Source organism: Ursus arctos, unplaced genomic scaffold, assembly GCF_023065955.2.
Source record: "Ursus arctos isolate Adak ecotype North America unplaced genomic scaffold, UrsArc2.0 scaffold_11, whole genome shotgun sequence".
Classification (NCBI taxonomy): Eukaryota; Metazoa; Chordata; class Mammalia; order Carnivora; family Ursidae; genus Ursus; species Ursus arctos.
This window is the reverse complement of record NW_026622775.1, coordinates 53,139,053-53,160,401: the sequence shown is the minus strand read 5'-3', so window position 1 is coordinate 53,160,401 and position 21,349 is coordinate 53,139,053. Positions and strand designations below refer to the sequence as shown.

The window sequence follows — 21,349 nt, the reverse complement described above, 5'->3', positions numbered from 1 at the left end:
TTCAATACCTCCACACTGGTCCATAGTGAATATAATAAACATAAATACCTCCTAAAGTGCTCTGTGAAATTCTTTATTATCTTTGTTCTCATATTAGCCAGAGTATAATGAGCATGGAACAGAGGAGATGACTAAAGATTAGGAGTAAGAACCCGGAAAGAAGATTAATGTAATTACTATTGCAACGGAACTAGCGTGAGTTAGCTCCTTGGCGAGTTACAGGTAGAGACTACACCAAGTGCAGTTGTCGCACAAAGGAAACTTTATTTACTGCAAGTGAGGAGATCATGGGAATGATTTCCAAAGCCATGACTCCCTGAGTGGGAGTGAGTGGGCTCCTTTAATTTAGAGTTAGGATGAACATTCAGAAACGGGTTTTGTTGTCACAGGTAAAGGGGACAAGAGGTTACGGCAGACAGGTGTACTAGACAATGTGCCAGACACACAGACTACCCTATGTTGGTAAAGCTCCTGCTCTTTCTTGGGTGGAGATTTTAACACTATAATGAAGCGGAGGGAACTGACACAAGGGGAGGGGCAATGGGCTTGCTTCCAGAGCCAGTATGAACTGGACTCGCCACCTCAGGTAAGGAATGAAGGGTCTTGATTATTTTTGAAACAACCCTGCAAGAGTTTTACCATTGATTTCTTGTCTCCGATATGGCTAGGCTATTTCTGCGCCCTGTAGACACTGTGAGGTTTTTTTGTTTTTGTTTTTAATGATCTGTTAGTCAGCATACAGTACATCATTAGCTTTTGATGTAGTGCTCCATGCTTCGTGTTTGCGTAGAACACCCAGCTTTTGCATTCCCTTTGTTTCCTTAGAATCCACAACTACTGAGGTTTTTGCATTTCTTTGTAGTTCTGACACCTCTTAGGAAGTTGTGCAAGAAGTGTGCTTGAGCAAGTGGGGAGCAGATCACAGAAGATAGCTGGGGGTCTAAAATGAATTCTGTGTTATGAGAGCTGCATCTTGTCTTTCTTTGGGGGGGGACCCCTACTCTTTTTGCTTACAGTATTGCTTAAGCAGTAAAAAGAAGTTGCACTACAGTATATAATCTATTTAACAAAAGATCTTCATGTTTTCTGATCAGTTGTCTATAATGACACCTTATCTTATTAGTTGGAGTAAGAGTCATGGAAGGATCGAAAGAAAAAGAAGGAAAGAAGGAAAGAAGGAAAGAAGGAAAGAAAGAAAGAAAGAAAGAAAGAAAGAAAGAAAGAAAGAGAAAGAAAGAAAGAAAAGAAGGGGAAGGTTAGGCAAGTGGGCAGACAAAGAATGGAAGGAAGAAAAAAGTACGTATTTTTCCCAGGCACAGCAGTCTGCTAACGTTCATCCATTTATCTTTCACTATTGAAGGTCATCGTAAATGAGGGATGTGTAACAAAATTCCTTTATGAACTTTCTTATTCTTCATTTAAATGCACTTCAATTGTCATATTTTCTTGTCACTCTAGCTTTTTAAACTCGCAAACTGTATCAAAGCAAATTTATATCTATTTACTAACAGCAGATATTTGTTAAAAAGGTCATTGAAATCAATAGTCTATTGTACTGATTGTTATGTTAAAGTGAGAACAAAATGACTTTCTTCTATTTGAGAAATAATGAGATTTTCATGTCGTCAAACAGAAATACTTTTAGTCCCGTTGGTACCCATTTTGCCCCTGTCTGTACATGAGGACTTTATAGACAAGGCTCAGTTAGAAATGCATGAGCCACTCTAGGTATTTCAAGGTAATTTAATATATTGCCATACCACTGAAAGTGTTGAAGAAGCAAAAGTCGAAGAAGGCAGATACTAGATTTCATGTGTTTGCTAGCCAGCAGGAAGTGAGATGATAGATATCAAAATAAACTAGAGGTGAGTGATTTTTAGGAAATGAAAATCCAGAGGGGCGGCTGTAAAATTTCACATGTAACAATGCTCTATAGCTGGCTTGCTCCTGCTAAAGAAATAAAAATACTGATACTGTTCCTTTTCTGAATTCGAAATACAGTGTGAGTCTTGGCTGGGTGGAATCTACTATGGAAACATGCTGGTAGGGATTCTGGAAATGTAGTTCAAAATCTTACCGCTCTGCAACACACTAGAAAACATAGAAGGGGGGGGAATAGTCCTGAATTGCCAGCAGTTACTATGGCATTGTGATTTTCTCAAGACTAAGATGTAAGAGAAAATCATAAGAAAATTCTGTCAACTTCCTGGGGCTCCTGGATGGCTCAGTCGGTTAAGCGTCTGCCTTCAGCTTAGGTCATGATCTTGGGGTTCTGGGATCATCACATCATCCGGCTCCCTGCTCAGCAGGGGGTCTGCTTCTCCCTCTGCCCTTCCCTCTCCCCGTGATCTCTCTCTCTCTCTTTCTCAGATAAATAAAATCTTAAAAAAAAAAAAAAAAAGAAAATTCTATCAACTTCCATGGAAAGAAAATTTTAGAGCAAGAGAAATATTGTAAAACTCAAATGCTATCTGGACCAAGAGTTGAAAAGGGAAGGGAAGAGAATAACAAGGAGGATTTTTTTTTTTCTTATTGGATGAATGAAAGTGTTGAAATAGATGATCATTAATTTTTCTTAATTTTTAATTTTTTTTCATGTAACGTGTCCTACTCAAACTGTAGGAATGGGAAAAGAAACTCACAGAAACACAAGTTTGATCAAAATACATGGTTAAGTACAGTGTTCACTCTGCTCATTAACATCAGTAGTCCTGTGTTCACAGTGAGGTTCAAAATAATGATACCAATAGGTTTTACCTATTACATGTTTACCTTACTGTAATAAAGGGCAAAGGGCAGGCAACAACACAACGTGCATAACAGCAGCATGATGGAGCTTTCTAGGCATGACCTCTGCTACACTCACTCTACCTGGAATGTGCAAGAAACCCAAACGATGAAGATGACAGAGCATGATCCAGCTTACCTCAAGAATCCATCTGCAATGATTTTTTAGTTTTTATGCATAATCACAGTCCCATAACTAGTGACAAATCCCCCTGAGAGTTTTGTGACTCCTTTCCATTCTCCAAGCCATTGGTGTCACCTCACTCTAGTTTGCTTATTGAAACACTCAACAAGGAACTACAGATGCTTGGTCTGGCACACGGTCCTTGGCTGGGTTCTCATTAATTTTTTAATCTGATATAGATATACCATTAAAACTTCCTTGAGTTAGTGTTGCAAGTACTTGAAACTTAATCATAGTAATGTACACTTTAAGACAAATAAATCATAATAAAAATGCTAATAATCCGAACAATCATATTTTTAAATTTTAATAAAATCTTTTCATACCTGATATAATATATGCACATATTTGATACATATAAGAGTAATGGTGTTCAGGGTTTTTAAAATAATATAAGAAATATTTTCATCAAAGTCATGCAAATAGCCTTTCAATTTCACCATTGTATAACTTAGCTCATTTACATGCAGAATAGAGGCATCATCCTCCATCTGGTGGAAACTCCTCTTAATTATAGGTAAATTGCCTAAGAAATAAACATCTCCAAGCGGATGACCTTGTTAAGACAAAATTATTTACTCTCTCTCTGAAAATTAAATAAAATCTTAAAAAAATTATTCATTTACGGCAAACTGCAAAAAAGAAGCTATAAAATGTGTAGCATTACATACTGCTGATAATCAAAAGACTTAAGTTATTTATTATTGAGGTCCCAATAAAGACTGGAGACTTATAAAGAACTTTAAGACACTAATATAAGGACATTTTCTAATTTGTGGATTCAAATTAAAATGTGACATGCATTTAACTGTTCTATATTGCTTATGGACATGGTATTTAAGTAGAAGTAAGGTAGTAATTAAGAAAAATATACCTACACTTTAACAATATTGCATAATTTAACTGTTTTTATCAACATTGTTTTTTAATAACACGGCTTTCTACAATTCCCAATTACCTTTGAATCCAGCATAGGCAGTATAAATTTATTAATCTTTTATTGTGCTTTTCTGTGAACAACAATTGCATTCTAATGCAGTATTAGCTTATATCTGTTAGTGTAGGTGAAAGAAAATAGGTTACACCATTTAAGTACTGTTTATTGTAGGGGATTTTCTGAAATAAGTAGTGTTTTATACACTTAAAAAAATTCTTCCATTTGTTTCAGATTTGTTTATGTTGCTCTTGAAAAGCCAGTCAGGTTTTATTATTTCAGATGATTGCCTAGTATACCAACCTTTGCGGCTATGACTTCATTTTTACCCTACAGTAATTCTCTTAATGGCTACTAGAATTGATTGCAATAGTAGGCATGCCTTCTATTAATATTATGCAAGAGTAAAAGCAATTCTTGGCAAGTTCCTGAATGGAATTCATCTGTTTAAATATGCATGTTTTGATTACTGTCTAACCTTCTACAACCTTTAATGTCTATCTTTGCCATTAAAGATTAATCCACCCGTCAATCAGATAAAATAATAATCCAAATGGATCTGCATTACTTCACCTCATCTATTAAATTAGATAAGACTCTTATTTTTACTGTTTGTAGATACATATGTCACCATAAATCACCATCCAGTAAGAAAGAAAACCTAGTATAATGTAATACTGTTTGCAAAATATATGGACTGTCAAATATATTTTATGAATATCCAAAATTTTCCAGACCTACAAAGGAGAATCTCAAAGAAAATTAACAAAAAAGAATAACACTAGAGTTTCCATTGGTTTATCCATTTATCCACTCATCTAACCAATAATTTTTGAAGTCCTATTTGCTATCCTATTTATTAATTATGCTGTGCAGAAGATTAGCCATTCATGAAAAAGATAAGTGTAGTTCTATTTACCTTTTGTTAGGTATCTATTTGTCTCTATTATGTATGTTTACATCTGTATCTATATAGATACTTATATCTCTATACCTTTATGTAGATAGAAATAGATACAGGTATGAATATCGACATACATCTCCATAGATCATTATTGCCCGGAAGAAAATATGGTTCTGGTAAAAGAAATAAATAAATATTTTTTTGATAATGCTGTATATTTTATCACTCTTAGAGATGTGTATTGGTTGAAAGCATTTAAAAAACTTTTCGTAAATTATGCAGAAAATAAATATGTTTAAAATTTTTGCAGCTCTGTGTTTATTAAACTCTTTTCACCGTGGAATCCTTTGTCATGAAACAGAATGTAACAGAAAACGTGATCTGTGAGGCCTGTGGAAAATGCTGTGGCAGAAGAGAATGTTTGATCAGTGTATTTTTCTCATGCTGGCAGTGATTAGAAACCAACTTGGAAACAAATGGGAAATGCATGCTCTCCTTTTCATCACTTTCTTCAATATACAATTATGAGTGATACTTAATGATATTTAACGTTTAAAATGCAGAGATGTAGAGAGATTTTAAATATACCTGAAATCATACATTTGAGAAGAGCTTTTTAACCTTCATCTTGTAAGTTTTAGGTGATTTGAATTACATTCTGATGACACCGTGATAATGTGACATCAGCTCAATGTATGTCTCCTGTTACTGAATTGTGTCCCTCAAAATTCATGAATTAGAAGTCCTAATTCCCAGTCCCTCAGAATATGACTGTATTTGGAGAGAGAAGTTTTCAAGAGGTGATGAAAGCAAAATAAGGTCATATTGGTGGGCCCTGATCCTATGTGACCAATGTCCTTAAAGAATTGTGTCCCTCAAAATTCATGAATTAGAAGTCCTAATTCCCAGTCCCTCAGAATATGACTGTATTTGGAGAGAGAAGTTTTCAAGAGGTGATGAAAGCAAAATAAGGTCATATTGGTGGGCCCTGATCCTATGTGACCAATGTCCTTAAAGAAGATGAGGATACAGTTGACACAGACTGGGGAATGACCATGGGGGACACAGTTCGAAGGGAGCCAAGGAGAGATGCCTTAGAAGGAATCAAACCTGTGAACACCTTGATTTGGACTTCTATCTTCCAAAACTGTGAGGAAATAAATTTCTGTTGTTTAAGCCACCCAGTCTATAGTATTTTGTGGTGACAGCCTTGGAAAACCAAGTGTTTTTTTAGGTCTTATGGTCCAGTGGGGTCCTCAAACCCAACAGAAGGTAACGACATGCTGCTGCACTAACCCCTCCCCCATGACAATAATCCTAAAGCCCCTTCTTTCCACAGAAGCTGCTAGTGAAACCCATCTTCCTTTCAGTTTTATAGAGTACTTCATGGTCTGTGGTTTACAAATTAATATGGGGTCGTTATCAAAATTAGTTAAGGATTTTTCTCTGATTAACTCTTCAGTTAATCTGCATTTAATAAAAGAATAGAAATAATCCTTTGCATATTTAGATGAGTTAGATAAATATCTCATTGTTCCTTCCAAAATACATATTAATAACTCTGGGCATGGAATAATAATAGCCTTTTGATTATAGGATTATTAAATGTCAAAGAAAAATTTAAGCTTCAGTGTAATGTTCCGTTAATAGAAAATATTCGCTAAAAAACAGAAAATATCAGCAGGTGTTTGAAGTCTCCAATACATCGCTTCAAATACTTTAGTTTAAAAAGTGTTGACACACCTCGATATTTATTCTCCTCCTCGCCTAACAGAAATGGATTTATCTCTGTTGTGTATGACATTAAATATTCCAACCAAGTTTGTCATCTTTAAGACGTTTGTCTAGAACGCTACTGTGTCGCTAGATGCTGTCCCTTGTTGCTCCTGCTATTCAGAGAGCCCTTTTTAAAACCCTAAATGCCACTGACTGTCAGCAGGTAATGAATCATGTATTGCTACGGCCCAAATGCCTGCTTAGAGACTCATCCATTCAGCCTGTGCCCTCTAATGTCTGAACAGAATGCCTTTCAGAATAAAACACCTCAATCCTTGGGCCGCTTCTCAAAAAGAAAATTATTTATGAATCAGAAAGTTTCACATACACTTGTGAACATCAATATTCTTTAATGGCTATAGAAATCGTAGCTCATGTTTTAATAAAACTGTGTGATTTATAACCATGCTGAAGACTCATGGTTTCACTTCCATAATTTATCACTTACAAATTTTAGTACAACTTTAATGCACCACACACAGACCGAAACAATCCTCGGTAAGGAATTATTCTCTAAGATGTATACGGGTGTGTGCTCGTGTGTGTGTTTATATTTGTCAGGGAGGATTTGGAGGGCAACTTACCTGAATTTTTACTTTCGTGTGGCAGAGACATGAGTACTGTATTATAATGGGATCTACCCCAAATCCTTCTGTCCCCCTGTGACAAGGCCTGTAGGAATTTTTAACTGAGGTGTTTTTGGTTTGTTGGTTTGTTTGTTTGTTTTAAGATTTTATTTATTTGTCAGAGAGAAAGAGAGAGGGAAGGAGATTGAGAGCACAAGCAGAGGGAGAAGCAGGCTCCTCGCTGAGCAGGAGCCCAATGCGGGATTGGATCCCAGGAGTCTGGGGTCACAACCTGAGCTGAAGGCAGGCGCTTAACCAACTGAGCCACACAGATGTCCCCTAACTGAGCTTTTTAAGAAAGGCATGGTTTAAAATTGAACCCTGCTTTGGAACGACACTCATCTGCATTTTATTCTATAATTATGTAAGTGTGTGTGTGTGTGTGTGTGTGTGTGTAGTTCCATTTACATACATGTTCTGCTTTAAGTTTCAGTTCCTCTTTATTTCAGGCAAAGCTTCTAGATTTTCTTTGATGAGGCATCCTCCTTTTTTTTCAAAATGTCAAAGACATGCTGATCTTTTCCTGGTCCATGCTATTCTTGTCCCTCCTATCTTTCTCTAACATCTTTAGTCTCTGCTTTTGAATTTTCTCATACAGTCTTGAACTATTGATTCTTAAAGGAAACATTCTGAAACACCCACAAAATTTCCGGCATCATTTACTTATTAGTCAGGAAATGTCCTCTTTTTCTCTAATTTATATTTTCTCTAATTTAGCTGTTCTTTGTGTTTCATGTATGTATTGTCTCCCTCAAGTCAGTGATGCATGTATTTTTACATTCTGCCTTGGGAATAACTTTCTCATCAGACTCCATGTTGAAAACAATTCACAATTAAGCAGAATGAAGAAACTGCCATTTAGTTTGAAACTTAATGACCATATTCCTGGGGGGTATTCAGGGATCTAACTTTCGCTGTGTGAGGTCTGTTCTTCTGTAGACTACACATGCTATATTCATTTTGAGTTAGATTATCCTAGACAAATATGTAACAAGCCATTTTTGTACTAGAGAACTTTTCCAACCTTCATTAAGTTTGTGTAAATCACTACATATCTATACTACTTAATTTCTCAAAAATTGAAATATAAATAAATAAAAACTAAAGCAGTGTACATTTTAAATATGTTTAAAATGGCTTGTGAGGTTAAAAGTTTCTACTTTACAGAGATCAGTTTCTATGTGCCCCAAGAGTCTGTAAATGTTCATATTCTATGGACCGAGTAACTCCATTTCTAAGATTTTTCAAAGAGACAGCAATAATTGTTGAATAAAGGTTTATCCTAGTTCTTTTATATACACAAAAACTGGAATATTGTATTCCTTATATACAATATTTATTTGTGGGAATTTTTAGCAAGTTATATATTCATACAATGGATTTTTTGCATCTACTATGTATTTTGCTGTCAGATGCTTTTATAATCTGAGAAAACTATAATTTTATAATGTAAAACAAAGGAGTAATATTAAAATTAAATATATGTTAAATATATATGTTAAATATATGGTTTTATGTTTATTCTTATTAATATACATTATAAAATGTATATGTTTACAAAGCTAGCATCTCTAACATTGGTAATCAGAAAAAAATGGATTTTTAATACTGCTGTAAAAATAACATTTTTAAAAAAGTAAAAAATAAAAAAATAAAGTAAAAAACATTCATCATCATGCAATGTGAACCGGAGTTTAAATTCTCTCACAACTAGATAGTTCATAAATGGCTTTTCAAATATAGCATGAAGCAGTCATTATGGGTGATTGGAGCCTAGAAAGTGATGACGGAGATTCTTAAAAGAATATAAGCTAAAAGTCTTACACACACAAAAACGCTGAAAGACTTTTTCAAGATTATGCAATTTCATTTTATTTACATATTTGAAGGCGTCTTGGTCTGAATGTGGATTGAAAAAGAGAAGATCAAATAAAGCAAATATACAAGGTTTTGTGGTAAAGCCATTTGGAAATGTGGAAAGCTGTGCCACTTATTCATCAAATATTTATTAATCACATCTTTATGAGCTGGCACAGCTAGATATAAAAAAATAAGGATAATTCTGGGGCCCCTGGGTGGCTCAGTCAGGTGTCTGCCTTCGGCTCAGGTCATGATCTCAGGGTCCTGGGATCGAGCCCCACGTGGGGCTCCCTGCTCAGTGGGGATTCTGCTTCTCCCTCTGCCCCTGTCCCTGCTTGTGCTCTCTCTCTCTGTCAGACAAATAAATTTTTAAAAAATCTAAAAAAAAAAAAAAGGATAATTCAAGAATAGATTATCTGTACTCAAATAATTAAAAGTGGAGTTCAATAAGAAGTAAACTCTCTATACTCCTCTTTAAGCTAAAGTAATCATTATGCTCTTCAGAGCCTTTTCTCTTAACATTGTCTTTTTCATGTCTCCGGGATATCATGGCCTATGGAATGGGAGTACAGGAGTTGACATTGAAAGGCAAGTTGGTTGGACTTTTCTTTGTGTAATAGACTTGTAAAGAAATATTTACATGAAGGCAAGCTTAAGCCCTTTTCCCTATAGTATAGTTGTTTTCTGCAGGTTTTCACTGTAGCACATTCACATATCAATTTAGTCCCATGGAGGATACGATCAGAATCTCTATACTTTAAAATGGTTAGAAGGGGTGATGGCAAATATATTTATTTACCAGCTGTGAGATGTGGTGGTGTTTCATTCTTCACTTCAGAGTAAATCAGAGACTCAGGAAAATCTATTTTCAACCAAAAGCACATAGTGAGGGGAGACACCAAATATGTTTGAATACTTTGTGTAATTACTTTTTAACATTTAGCAAAAATGAATGATGATTTGAGAAAGATTGTTTAAAACCTTATGAGTCAAACCTAATAGAGACAGACAATAGTTGGTTTGCTAGACCTACTATTGAAACAAAATTGGTAACATTCTCTTAAGTTAGAACACAATTACAGTCTGGACCTCACTACCTCAATCTGAACCTTCCCGAGCCTCCTCTCTGCCTGCAAGTATGTATTTAGATCTGAGCTTCTTATTACATAATATTGTTTCGATGAATAACTCAGAATGACAGACATTCTTTCTTTAATAAATGATCTTATTAATTACATAAGGATGTTACAGTATAAGCGATCAAGAGCATTTAGCATTTTTTTAAAAGGCAGAGTGTGGTACCTATTAAAATGTAAGAGCATATGAAAGTGTTTGAGACTTGAGAAAGTGTTTATTGTCCCTAAAATACAAAAGGAAAAGAAAAACGAATGATAAAAATTAAATGTTTAATAGTTATAAACATGTCAACTTCATTACTTTTTAAATTTTATATTTATAACATTAATTGAGGGGCGCCTGGGTGGCACAGTCAGTTAAGCATCTTTGGCTCAGATCATGATCTCAGGGTCCTGGGATCAAGCCCCTCCCACCACGTGGGGCTCCCTGCTCAGTTGGGAGTCTGCTTCTCCCTCTCCCTCCCACTACCCCCTCCCACTTGTGCTTGCTCTCTCTCTCTCAAATAAATAGATTAAATCTTTAAAATAAATAAATTAAATTAATTAAACTTCAGGAAGTGTGTGGTTTTTGATTTGGCAAGAATTCTCACTTTGCCCAATGCTTTCAGATAAATCATTGCCAATTTTAAATTAAATGAGTTAATTGTTGGCAAAAGAAAATTAACTTGAGCAATTATAAAAACATTTTCAAAGACTTTATACCTAAAATATTATTTTTAATGTACGCTGCTGGTTAAGGCCTCTAAAAGTAAAATATCTTGGACTTCTGGAAGGTACTGAAATGTTCCTAGTATTTTTTCATCAATTCTCACTTTGTTATTTTCTCTGACTAATGTCAAGAACCTGGAACGTTGAATACACAGTAGCCTTGTGTAGACCTATCACTGATATCTTATATTGTTTATTGGTAAGGAAGAGATCCTCGTTGAACATAATAGAAATTGTTCTGCACTAGGAATACCAGTTTTGCCACCAAATACTATGATTTGAAATGAGGTAACAAATTCTCTAAGCAAATAAATGTTATAAAGGAAACTAATACCTCAGTATCTGATTTAATGAGCATGATCGATAAATGTTAACTGTCCTCCCTCAGCTCTTATGCCCACAATGTGCATTTAGAATTGCCCAGCAGTGTCCACGAAGGAGAGAGACAGTGCAGGGAGGGGAGGGATCCTCTACTACTGATTTTCAAGCGTGGGGTTAAAAAGGCAAAAGGTATGGAAGGGGTTATAGTGAAAATCAACAAGCAACCTCCTGCCCCACTTCTTCTCATCCCATCCCTGGGTCACAGAGCTAATCATTTCTAAGCCTTGCTGGTTTTCCCCATCTGGTGATTAGCTCATTTGTGAAATAGCTATTTATCAACTTCAAACATTACCTTTAGATTCTCTGCTTTGACAAATGAGAATATATTTCACTTCCCTCCCACTTTCCAAAATAATTACATGGCTATTTTTAGTTTTCCACTGATTACAATTTAAAAAGCAAAAACATTAGTTAAAAACAAAAACATTTAACCATCTGTTTCCAATTCCATAGGTATCTTTTGCCTCCTCATTTTGTAAAACGAGAACATTAGCATTGCCATGGTTCCCTCTACGTGTCTTCACTTCTGTCTCCCTATTTCTGGTGGCTATCATGGAATTATTCACTGCCAAAGTTGGTAACACTTAAATTATATTCTATAACCATTGTTAGGTCTTCTGTAAATTCTTTATAAGGTGAGTCAATTTGTATATCAGAAGTTTTTACAGTATCATGATGATGTAAATATTGTTCACTGAAAGTGATAATTTATGCTAGAATTATGTCTGAAAAATAACATTTTTTCTATCTTAATGGAGAATATTACTAGCATGACTTTTAAATGTATTTTAACATTTTGCATCTCAGCTGCCTCTTTCATGACTCTGGTAACCTTTTACTAGTTGTCAATTAGAGACTATTTTGTCAAATCACACTCTCCCTCTAGCTGTCCGTCACCTTTGTTCCGTCTTTAAATGCACGATACAGGTAGTTTCAGTAGCGTGCTTCGACACTTTTCTTGAGTGGAGTACCTCTTTTGTGAATCTTATGTCTTTTTCTAAATTTCCTTTCTTTATGTTGCAGTTCATGGTGGCATGGAATGCAAAAATCTCTGAGTTTTTGCATGTCTGAAAATGCCTTTATTATGTCTTATTTTCTTAATAATAATGGATAAGAGATACTGAATTAAAATCCATTGTCCTTAGAATTTTGAAGGCTTTCTTCGAGTTCTTCTATAATCCATTATTGCTAGTGATTTTTGGGATACTGATTCTTTGCTTTTGATAATAACCTTTTATTTGTTTTTTGTTTGATTGTTTATTTTTGTTTTCTTCCTGAAAGCTCTTATAATCTTTTTATATCTCATATTCTAAATTTTAAAAGTGTCTTAGTGTGTGTATATGTGTATGGTCAATTCATTCAGTTAAGAGCTCAGTGGTTCTCCTTTCTCTGAAACCTCTCTTTCTGTTATAGGAAGTCTTTTCTATATTTTAAGATGATTTTATCAATTTCAAATTCTTCTTTCTCTCTTAATAATTTCTGTAAGTTGAATATTGAGCTAATCCTCCATGTCTCCTATTCTTTCTTTTATGTTCTTCCTCTCTCATCTCCCTCTATTGTTTTTATTTTACATTCTAGAATTTTTTTTGTTTTATCTCCACCCATTCTATTATATATTTTGTCTTGCCAAATATGTGATTGTGTGTGTGTGTGTGTACACAAGTATAAAATACATGTATAACTTTTCCAAGGTCTCTTTCCTTTTCACTTGTTTGCTTTATATAATACCATGCTTTAATTAATAATTTGGCAATTATTAATAATTAATAATTTGACACGACTGAAGAACCTTGCAATGAAACTTGGCTTTTTTAATTCAAATTTAGTTTAAAACCATATTTATTGCATTATGATTTATTATTCTGTTATTTCTGACTACAAATACAATGAGATCAATGAGTACCAAGCACTGTTTTAGTTCACTATTGACTATAAAATTTAGAGCAGTCATTTAACTTCTATGTCCCAGTTTCCATAGCTATAAAAATGCCATAATAATCCTTGACCTAATCTTCCAGGCTTGATATTAAAATCAAATGTAAAGCCTCATTAAAGGCATTTCATGCTTTATAAATGCAAGATATTATCTCCAGAGAAAGAATCCATGTAGTAGAACTGTTGGAAAATATGAAGAAAAGACATTAATTGACTTCTGGGAATGAACGGTAGTAAATCACTGATGACTTGTAGACACTTCAAGGGTGAGATCCGACTGCTCGTGCTGGTCTGCAGCGAAGAGTTGGTAGCCAGTGAAGTACAGAAATGGCATCCTATAAATACAGCTCTGCTCCTATATTGTTTAAGCTAGGCATTTCTTTTTTGTGGGTGTGACAAGGACAGTTTGACTCATGATTTATAAAAAATAATGGCACCATCGTAGCCTCCCTAAAACAAGAAAAAGAAGAAGAAAAGGCAAGTATTATTGAGTAACCTCCATTTGGGGCTCTTGTTAACTACCGCAGAATGTGTGGTAACATAAACCGTAGCTTATTGTTCAGTAAGATCTCTGTGATGTTTTTATTTGGCATTAAAAATTGGACTTGAGGGTACATGATTCCTTTAAAGTCGAGAGATACTTATCTAGGTTTTGTGTTATTATCTTCTAAACATGTGTTCAGCTAACATCGTGTATCTTTGCAATAATGATCATCTCACATCACTGGCATCATCACTTACCGAAATGGAAATGTTTATGTTTTGAGGGAAGCAGTTCTTGACTTGTCTGTCCTAGGTTGGAGCGCACTACTTTCCTGTTCTTGCTGTTTTTATTATTGGCTTGCTATAAGGATTAAAACCTTGGACTCTGAATTCCATGTTTTTGAATTCATAACTTGACTCTGCCACATACCTGTCTGATGTTAGGCACATTAGTTCTACAGCTCTCAATGCCTCAGTTTCTTAACACTTAAAATGATACAAGATGAGTATAATCTTCATAAAGTTTCTATGAGCATTAAACATGTTAATGTATGTATTTATAACAATAAGTATGCAGTGCTACCCGTTACTATCGCTGTTATTATAATTACTACTGCAGGATTCTTAATTCCTAAAATATTTAATTACAGTAAATGCATAACCTTATATTGAAACTTAAGCTAAGTTGTGTGTGACACACAATAAGTATATATAATGTTCATATTTGGGTAAATTTTTAAAAATCTGTACTAACACTATGTTAATGATATAATAAATGCTGTATTTACTAACACAAGAAAAGAAAATATGTGCCAATCTGTTCAACAGACTTAATCATTCTTCAGCAGATATTTTATTGGATAAAACTTTGCTTTTGGCTGGGTGTGGTTTTGGGGAAAAAACATAAGATGGATAAAGGAAATAAACTGAAATTCCTTTTAAGTGTTCCTTTGCTTAAAGTAGGCACTGCATTAACATGCGTTAACTCTTAAAAGAAAAAAGAAAAAACATGCTTAAACTCTTAAAAGTATATTGTACATATATTGATGTCTCTGGGTAATTTATATCCCCCCCAACCCAATTCTCATTACAGAGGTGAGTTTCAGTCTCTTATGTGTATTTTCCAGAGATTTTTAAGCTTTTATAAACAAATGTACTTTTCCTCCCTTTTTACCAATGCAAGCATACTAAACACATTCGTTCATCCCTTTTTTTTTTCACTGAAAGCTATATTGTGTGTTGAAGTCTATACCAGGACATAATAAGCTTCTAAACTTTGTTAATGACGTATACAGCTTCATTGGATGGCTGTACCTGACTGATCTCACCAGGCCACAGCTGATGGACAGTTTTGTTGTGGACACACTCGCTGTTATAAAAGTGCTGAATAAATAACATTGTACAATCTAAATTAGTTGGTATATGTGTGGTATACTGCATGATCATTTTTAAGAAAAGGAATTGCTAGGTTATGGGTTAATGCATGGCAATTAATTTTTTAAAGAAATTTTAATTTTAAATTTATTTTTGAATGTTAATACAGGTATATAGCGCACAACTCAAAAGAAAAAGAAATGAATGGTCAAAATAAGATTCTCATACCATGTTCCTATATTCATCCAGTTCCTCAAACTGGAGATAGTCTTATCCACTTATATATATATATATATATGCTTCCAGAGATATGTGATGCACCTATATGTGTATGTAGAAAACTCCTCTTTTTCAGGGCAGCTTTTGTTTTCTATAGCATAACAGTTAATAGCTTCAGTCAACTCTTGCCTAGACGTTTGCATAAACATAGACACCGGGTGAGAGTATAAATATTCCTATTTGGAGTGTGCTATGTATTGCCTTATCACGCAGTCTCAGCCATTGTAGATCTTTTCAGTAAAAGTGATGTGTTCTGGGACTTCCACTATAGCTCATTGTTTTCCCTGGATGAAAGAATAGTGATGAATTCTGTACATCGCTCTGTCCTCGACCAAGGATTTTCAAACTTACCACCATCTGCATTTACGCTTGGCACGCAGCATGCATCCTGGGATTCTTCTTTACCATCACCCTAAACATTACTTTCCTTCTCTCTTAAATCTTGTATATCCTGGGTCTCAGCGATCCTCTTTTTTAGTTCTCTCTTGGCTGTATCACATCCTCCAGTAGCTTCCTAAAGAAACGTGATGGGGTGTGGTTAGTTTTTTTTTTTTTTTTCAATCTTGTATATTAAAATAACCCTTTAGCTTATTCTCTCATTTGATTTCTCTGGATATAGAATTCTCAGTTTAAAATATGAAGCAATTTTTTTAGGTTTTTTTTTTTTTTCTGATTGCCAGTGTTGCTAATGAAAATATGAAGACGTCCTGATTCCTTATACTTTGTTTATGACAACTTTTGTTACTCTCCCCCGTGGTAACTTGTGGGATCTTCTTTTTTACCTCCACTGTTCTGAAATATCAGGATGCTTTGCTGGTATGGATCAGCCACCATACTGGGTACTTGGAAGGTCCTATTAATCGAATTTGATTCCCTTTAATACTAGGAAATGATCTTAAATTAGATTGCATTATATTATACTTTATTTGTTGTATTATACATGTTATGTATAACATATATAGTGATATAATGCATATAGTTTATATTAAATGTAATGTAACATTTATAAATCAGCATGGAAGTTTTTTTTTTAACAAAATGAACAAGAATACTATTAAAGAATACTTATCAGTTCAGGAAATTGCATATATGCTATGTGCAGAGGAGTTACCCCACAGTAATTTTATGTCCTCTAAACAATGGAAATAAGTATTTCTTATATTTTCAAAATATTTGGCAACAAATGACTAAATTTGACATACCACATTTTAGCATTAATCTCTCACACACATACACATAGATACATATATAAAATATAGTCTACTACTCTTTGTTGTAGAGACTATTCTAAAGAATATAATTATTGGTAGGTAACAATAATTTTTAAAGAAGAGGAATTAATTTAAGTTCCAAATGTCAAAGTTTGCTAACACTTTCTTAAAATAGAAATTTATACTATGTTCTTAAATATTTTACAATCATTCCTAATGTTCAATAAGATAGCTTTTCTTTTTCTATGCTTAAAAAGTGTATAGGGTTAAAACAAATAGAGACAGCATATATTTATAATTGATAATTCCTACGTGAATTTAATATACTAATGCAGATTTATAAAATCATAGCATATAATAGCTATGGCCAATAATAAATGTGTTTATGTATTCATTTTGGATTTTCAGCCCTTTATTTCCCCAGATCATCTTCCTTCTGACCATAACAAAATTGTTCAGCGCACAGATAGTATGACTGAATGTATGTGATATTAACGATAAGAACATTCCATCAAGTGCTATATTTCACTGAGGAGTGGAGGTAGAATTCCACTAATAATTTTCCTTTATTGAACAAAATGTTATCATTATATTACATCTTGTTGTATTTGAAACATATTTATTTTTTCATTTTTAAAAAGCTGAAACGCACTTCAAATTGTATTACATTTTTTTATTATTGTTACTTTTCAGTTATTGGAATAATTTGAGAACTAGCATTGGCAGTATGCAAAGTTATTATTATTCAAGATTTGTGTTGTTTCTCTTTGTTTTCAGCATGCAGTGACCTGGAGTTCAGGGAAGTGGCAAACAGATTGCGGGACTGGTTCAAGGCCCTTCATGAAAGCGGAAGCCAAAACAAGAAGACAAAAGCACTACTGAGGCCTGAGAGAAGCAGTAAGATTTCTAAATTTCCTATGTGCCCTTGTCTTTCACATGGGACTTTATTTCCAATGAATCACTTAAATCAAAGCACATATTTCAAAATGTGTTCTTTGCTTAGGTGCTGAACAAAAATCAGAACATTGTTACTACTTCCAAGCACACTCGTAGTATTTTGCAAGGAAATAAAACATTTGTGACAACTCTGATCGGTAAAAAAAGAAATATCCCCTCAGAGACAACATTAACTTGCAGTCGAAGTGCAAGTATAGGAATATTTTTCAGTGTTTTGATAGCAGTGGGAAAGAATAAAACAACATAGGAAATAGAGGTAAGATTAGTAGAGTACTTGAGATTTTTACAGATACAATTAGCCCCCCATTCCCCCCACAGGTTACCTTTGTCATGATGCCTTTGCAGATATTTCTACTTTGATCTGGCAAAGCCAGTAGACAAAAAGGATGCTTTCGATGACACAGTGCAAATCAAATTCATAAAAAAGGAAGAAAATAAGGATCATTTAAAGATTATATAATTCTTTTATCATCTGTATAATTTCCTCAGAGTGTTTTCTAATTCCTTAGAAGTAGCAAATGGCAATTGAAGTAAAACACTTGTCATGAAAATTTTATGAACTTTGCATTTTATGTTTTTTTCATTTATAAAAATATTTATTACACATTTAATACATGTAAAAGAAAGATATTGAAATATGAGCTTAATTTGAGGAGCTTTCAAAGATTGAAGTATTTGCTCTAAAATACAAGAAGAGGTGGTAGGGCAGTAATGAGAAGCAGCGTCTTATAGTTGACAAAGTCCTAAGTGTGTGCCCTTCTTTGCTCATTGTGACATGACCCATTCACTCCACCTTGCAATCTTCAATTATAACTTTTCAACAAAATCACCTCATAGATGGGCACGGTTATCCATAATCTATATTTCCCAAAATACCTCATTTTTTTTTCTTCTCATCAAGGGATTTTCTACAATCCCAACCTTTTATATTTATGAATCTTATATATGTTCTTAAATAATTTAATGATTCTTTTTAATTGAACTAATTCAGTTAACATCATAGACATAATAATTATCTTTGAATGTGTGATGACTGTGTATATAGGTTTCTTCTTATGAACTTCAGAAAGAAATTATAGTACTGTCCCTACCTTTTAGGAGTGTTTCTCAGGTTTGGATTTGGAATTATTGATTACATTTTTGGTAGATGTTAATTTTTTGGATGACTTGAGTGTAAGCAAAATGACTAATCTTACTTAATAGAAACAATAGAGTATATTTGTCCTTGTATTCATAAAGCAACCATATCTGAGGTGGGATAAAAGTTTGTTCCAGGTCTGACATATTGATCTTTTAAAACTCATGTCTACTCCTGTCCTACCAATTCCCATACTTTAATATTTTTATTTCTTTTTTTTTTTTTACTTTCTAAAAAATTTCTTGATCTCAAATTTCTCCTTTGAACTTGAGTTTAGACTAGTGATTTCTCCCATATTTGGAGATGGATAAAAGGAGAGCTTGTAGAGCATTCAGCACAGTGCTTGGTTAATTGTACACATTCATAAATATCGCTTCCCTTTCCAGCTTCTTCTTTCCAGAAATGAGGCATTCTCAATATAGTGGGTTATTTACAAGAAACTCTTAGGTAGTTGAATATCATTGGAAAGTAAATGAAAAACTGGGCATAGGATTACTTATACTGCTTGAAATGGTCAGAGACCAACTAGGAGTAAATTTCCAAAAGGAAGTAATCCATTAGAACAGGTTGGAAAAATCACTAGAAGAAAAATGGCTGACTCCCTCAATTCCTCAGATCTGTACATCATCTGAGTGAGTTCTTTCCTGACTTCATCATATTTAATTTGTGAACCAACCCACAATATTATATTCCGTTTCCTTTCTATTTTTATTTTTCCTTCATAACATTTTTCACTATCTACTGTAGTAATAATCTGCTTGTTTATTTGGTTTATTATCTTTTTCTCTCTCTCTCTCCCTCCCTCCTTCCCTCCCTCCCTTCCTCTCCCTGCACCCCACACACTAGATGATTGTGAACTCAGTGAAGTCAGAGATCTTTATTTACCACTATATTATCGGAGTACAGAATAGTTTGACACATAATACTCCTAAATAAAAATGCGTAGTATTAATGAATGGAAGAAGCAAAGAAGCAATCAAAATACTACATTATGTGGATATAGCACAATTTAATCAATCAGTTTTTTCCTAAGAATGATTGTTTATTGTTTCCATCATTTCCTTCATGGTAACCAATTCTGCAGTTGATTGTTATGCTTTTATTTCTAAGAAAGATTCCAGGAAGTGGAAGTGATGGGGTCAAAATGTGCATGCATTTCAAATGATATATGATAATAAATGTTCCAGGCTGCTTTGCAAATATCTTAAGGTATTTCTAATTTCTAACAGCAAAACATGAGAGTTACCTTTTGTCTTCATCCCTGGCAGCAAAAATATTACCATTCCTTTTAACTTTTCCATTCTGGTGAACATGCTATTATAATTCCTTGTTAATTTAATTTTCATTCCCTTAATTAGCAATGAATCTGAACACAAAATATTAGTGGGGGGAACTTATATGGCAAAACAAAATAAAATGACTCTTTCAACTCAGGCTACTCTAATAAAATACTATGGACTAGATGGATTAAACAATAGACATTTCTCAAATTCTGGAGGCTGGGAAGTCCTATGGCATGGTGCTGGCAGACTGGATTCCTGGCGAGGGCCATTTTCCTGTTTGTAGACAGACATCTTTTCCTATGGCAGAGTCAGAGAAAGATCTCTCTAGGGTCTCTTCCTATTAGGGAACTCACTTATTAGGGCACCAATCCCCTCATATAGGCTCTACCTTCATGACCTAACTACCCCCCAAAGGCCCCATTTCCAAATGCCATCAAATTGGGGGACAGGACTTCATCATATGAATTTGGGGAGGACACAATTCAGTACATAGCACAAAACAAAACAGCACACACACACACACACACACACACACACAGCACATGCAAAACCACTAGCTGTGTCAACTTACATGTTTAATTCTAAGAAAGGTATATTGATGGCTTCCGTTATAATTGTATTTAATAGTTCCTTCTAGTATTTTGGCGAGTTTTTGCTATATGTGTTTGCTACTCTATTTTTTACTTTTTAAAAAAATTTTTTAAAAGATTTTATTTACTTATTTGACAAAGAAAGAGACAGCGAGAGAGGGAACACAAGCAGGGGGAGTGAGAGAGGGAGAAGCAGGCTTCCTGCCAAGCAGGGAGTCCAATGAGGGGCTCGATCCTAGGACCCTGGGATCACACCCTGAGCTGAAGAGAGATGCTTAACGACTGAACCACCCAGGCGCCCTGGCTACTCTATTTTTTAGAGTGTATAGATTTATTTCTGTTCTAACCTTAATAAATTATGCTTATCACTTTATTTTATAACACTATATTCTACTTACTGCTTTTTTGCACAGATTTCACCTAATCTCATTGTAATATTATCACTCCTACATTTAATCTTATTACACTTGCCTGATATACTTGCTAACATTTCATTGTCAATTTTTCTTCATTACTTAGACCTAAATGTCTTTCTTGTAAGCATCCTTAGTTGAGCTTCGAGTTTTCAAGATATAATAATAAAGTCAACATAAAGCACAGAAAAATATTCTGATAAAACACAGAATGTTTGCCATTTAGGAGATTACCCAGAAGACAAAGAAGACCTTATTTTCACAATTTCTTATTAAGAACAGACAAATAATCCAAGTCAATTTTGTCATTTTAAAAGAGACAAAACAAATTTTAGTTTTGCATCTGTATAATATTTGATACTAATTTTAAAAATCTTATATAATAAACCT

General features: G+C 34.1%; 1 protein-coding gene across 2 annotated transcripts in view; it reads left to right on the top strand.

The window, feature by feature from the left end:
• SPOCK3 (SPARC (osteonectin), cwcv and kazal like domains proteoglycan 3) overlaps window positions 1-21,349 on the top strand; it is a 447,127-nt gene that overhangs the window by 383,174 nt on the left and 42,604 nt on the right. For both annotated transcript variants that reach the window (XM_057310163.1, XM_026485616.4), the window contains exon 7: window positions 17,356-17,475. In XM_057310163.1, coding sequence (XP_057166146.1) covers window positions 17,356-17,475 — 120 coding nt within the window. The remainder of the gene's footprint in view (window positions 1-17,355; window positions 17,476-21,349) is intronic.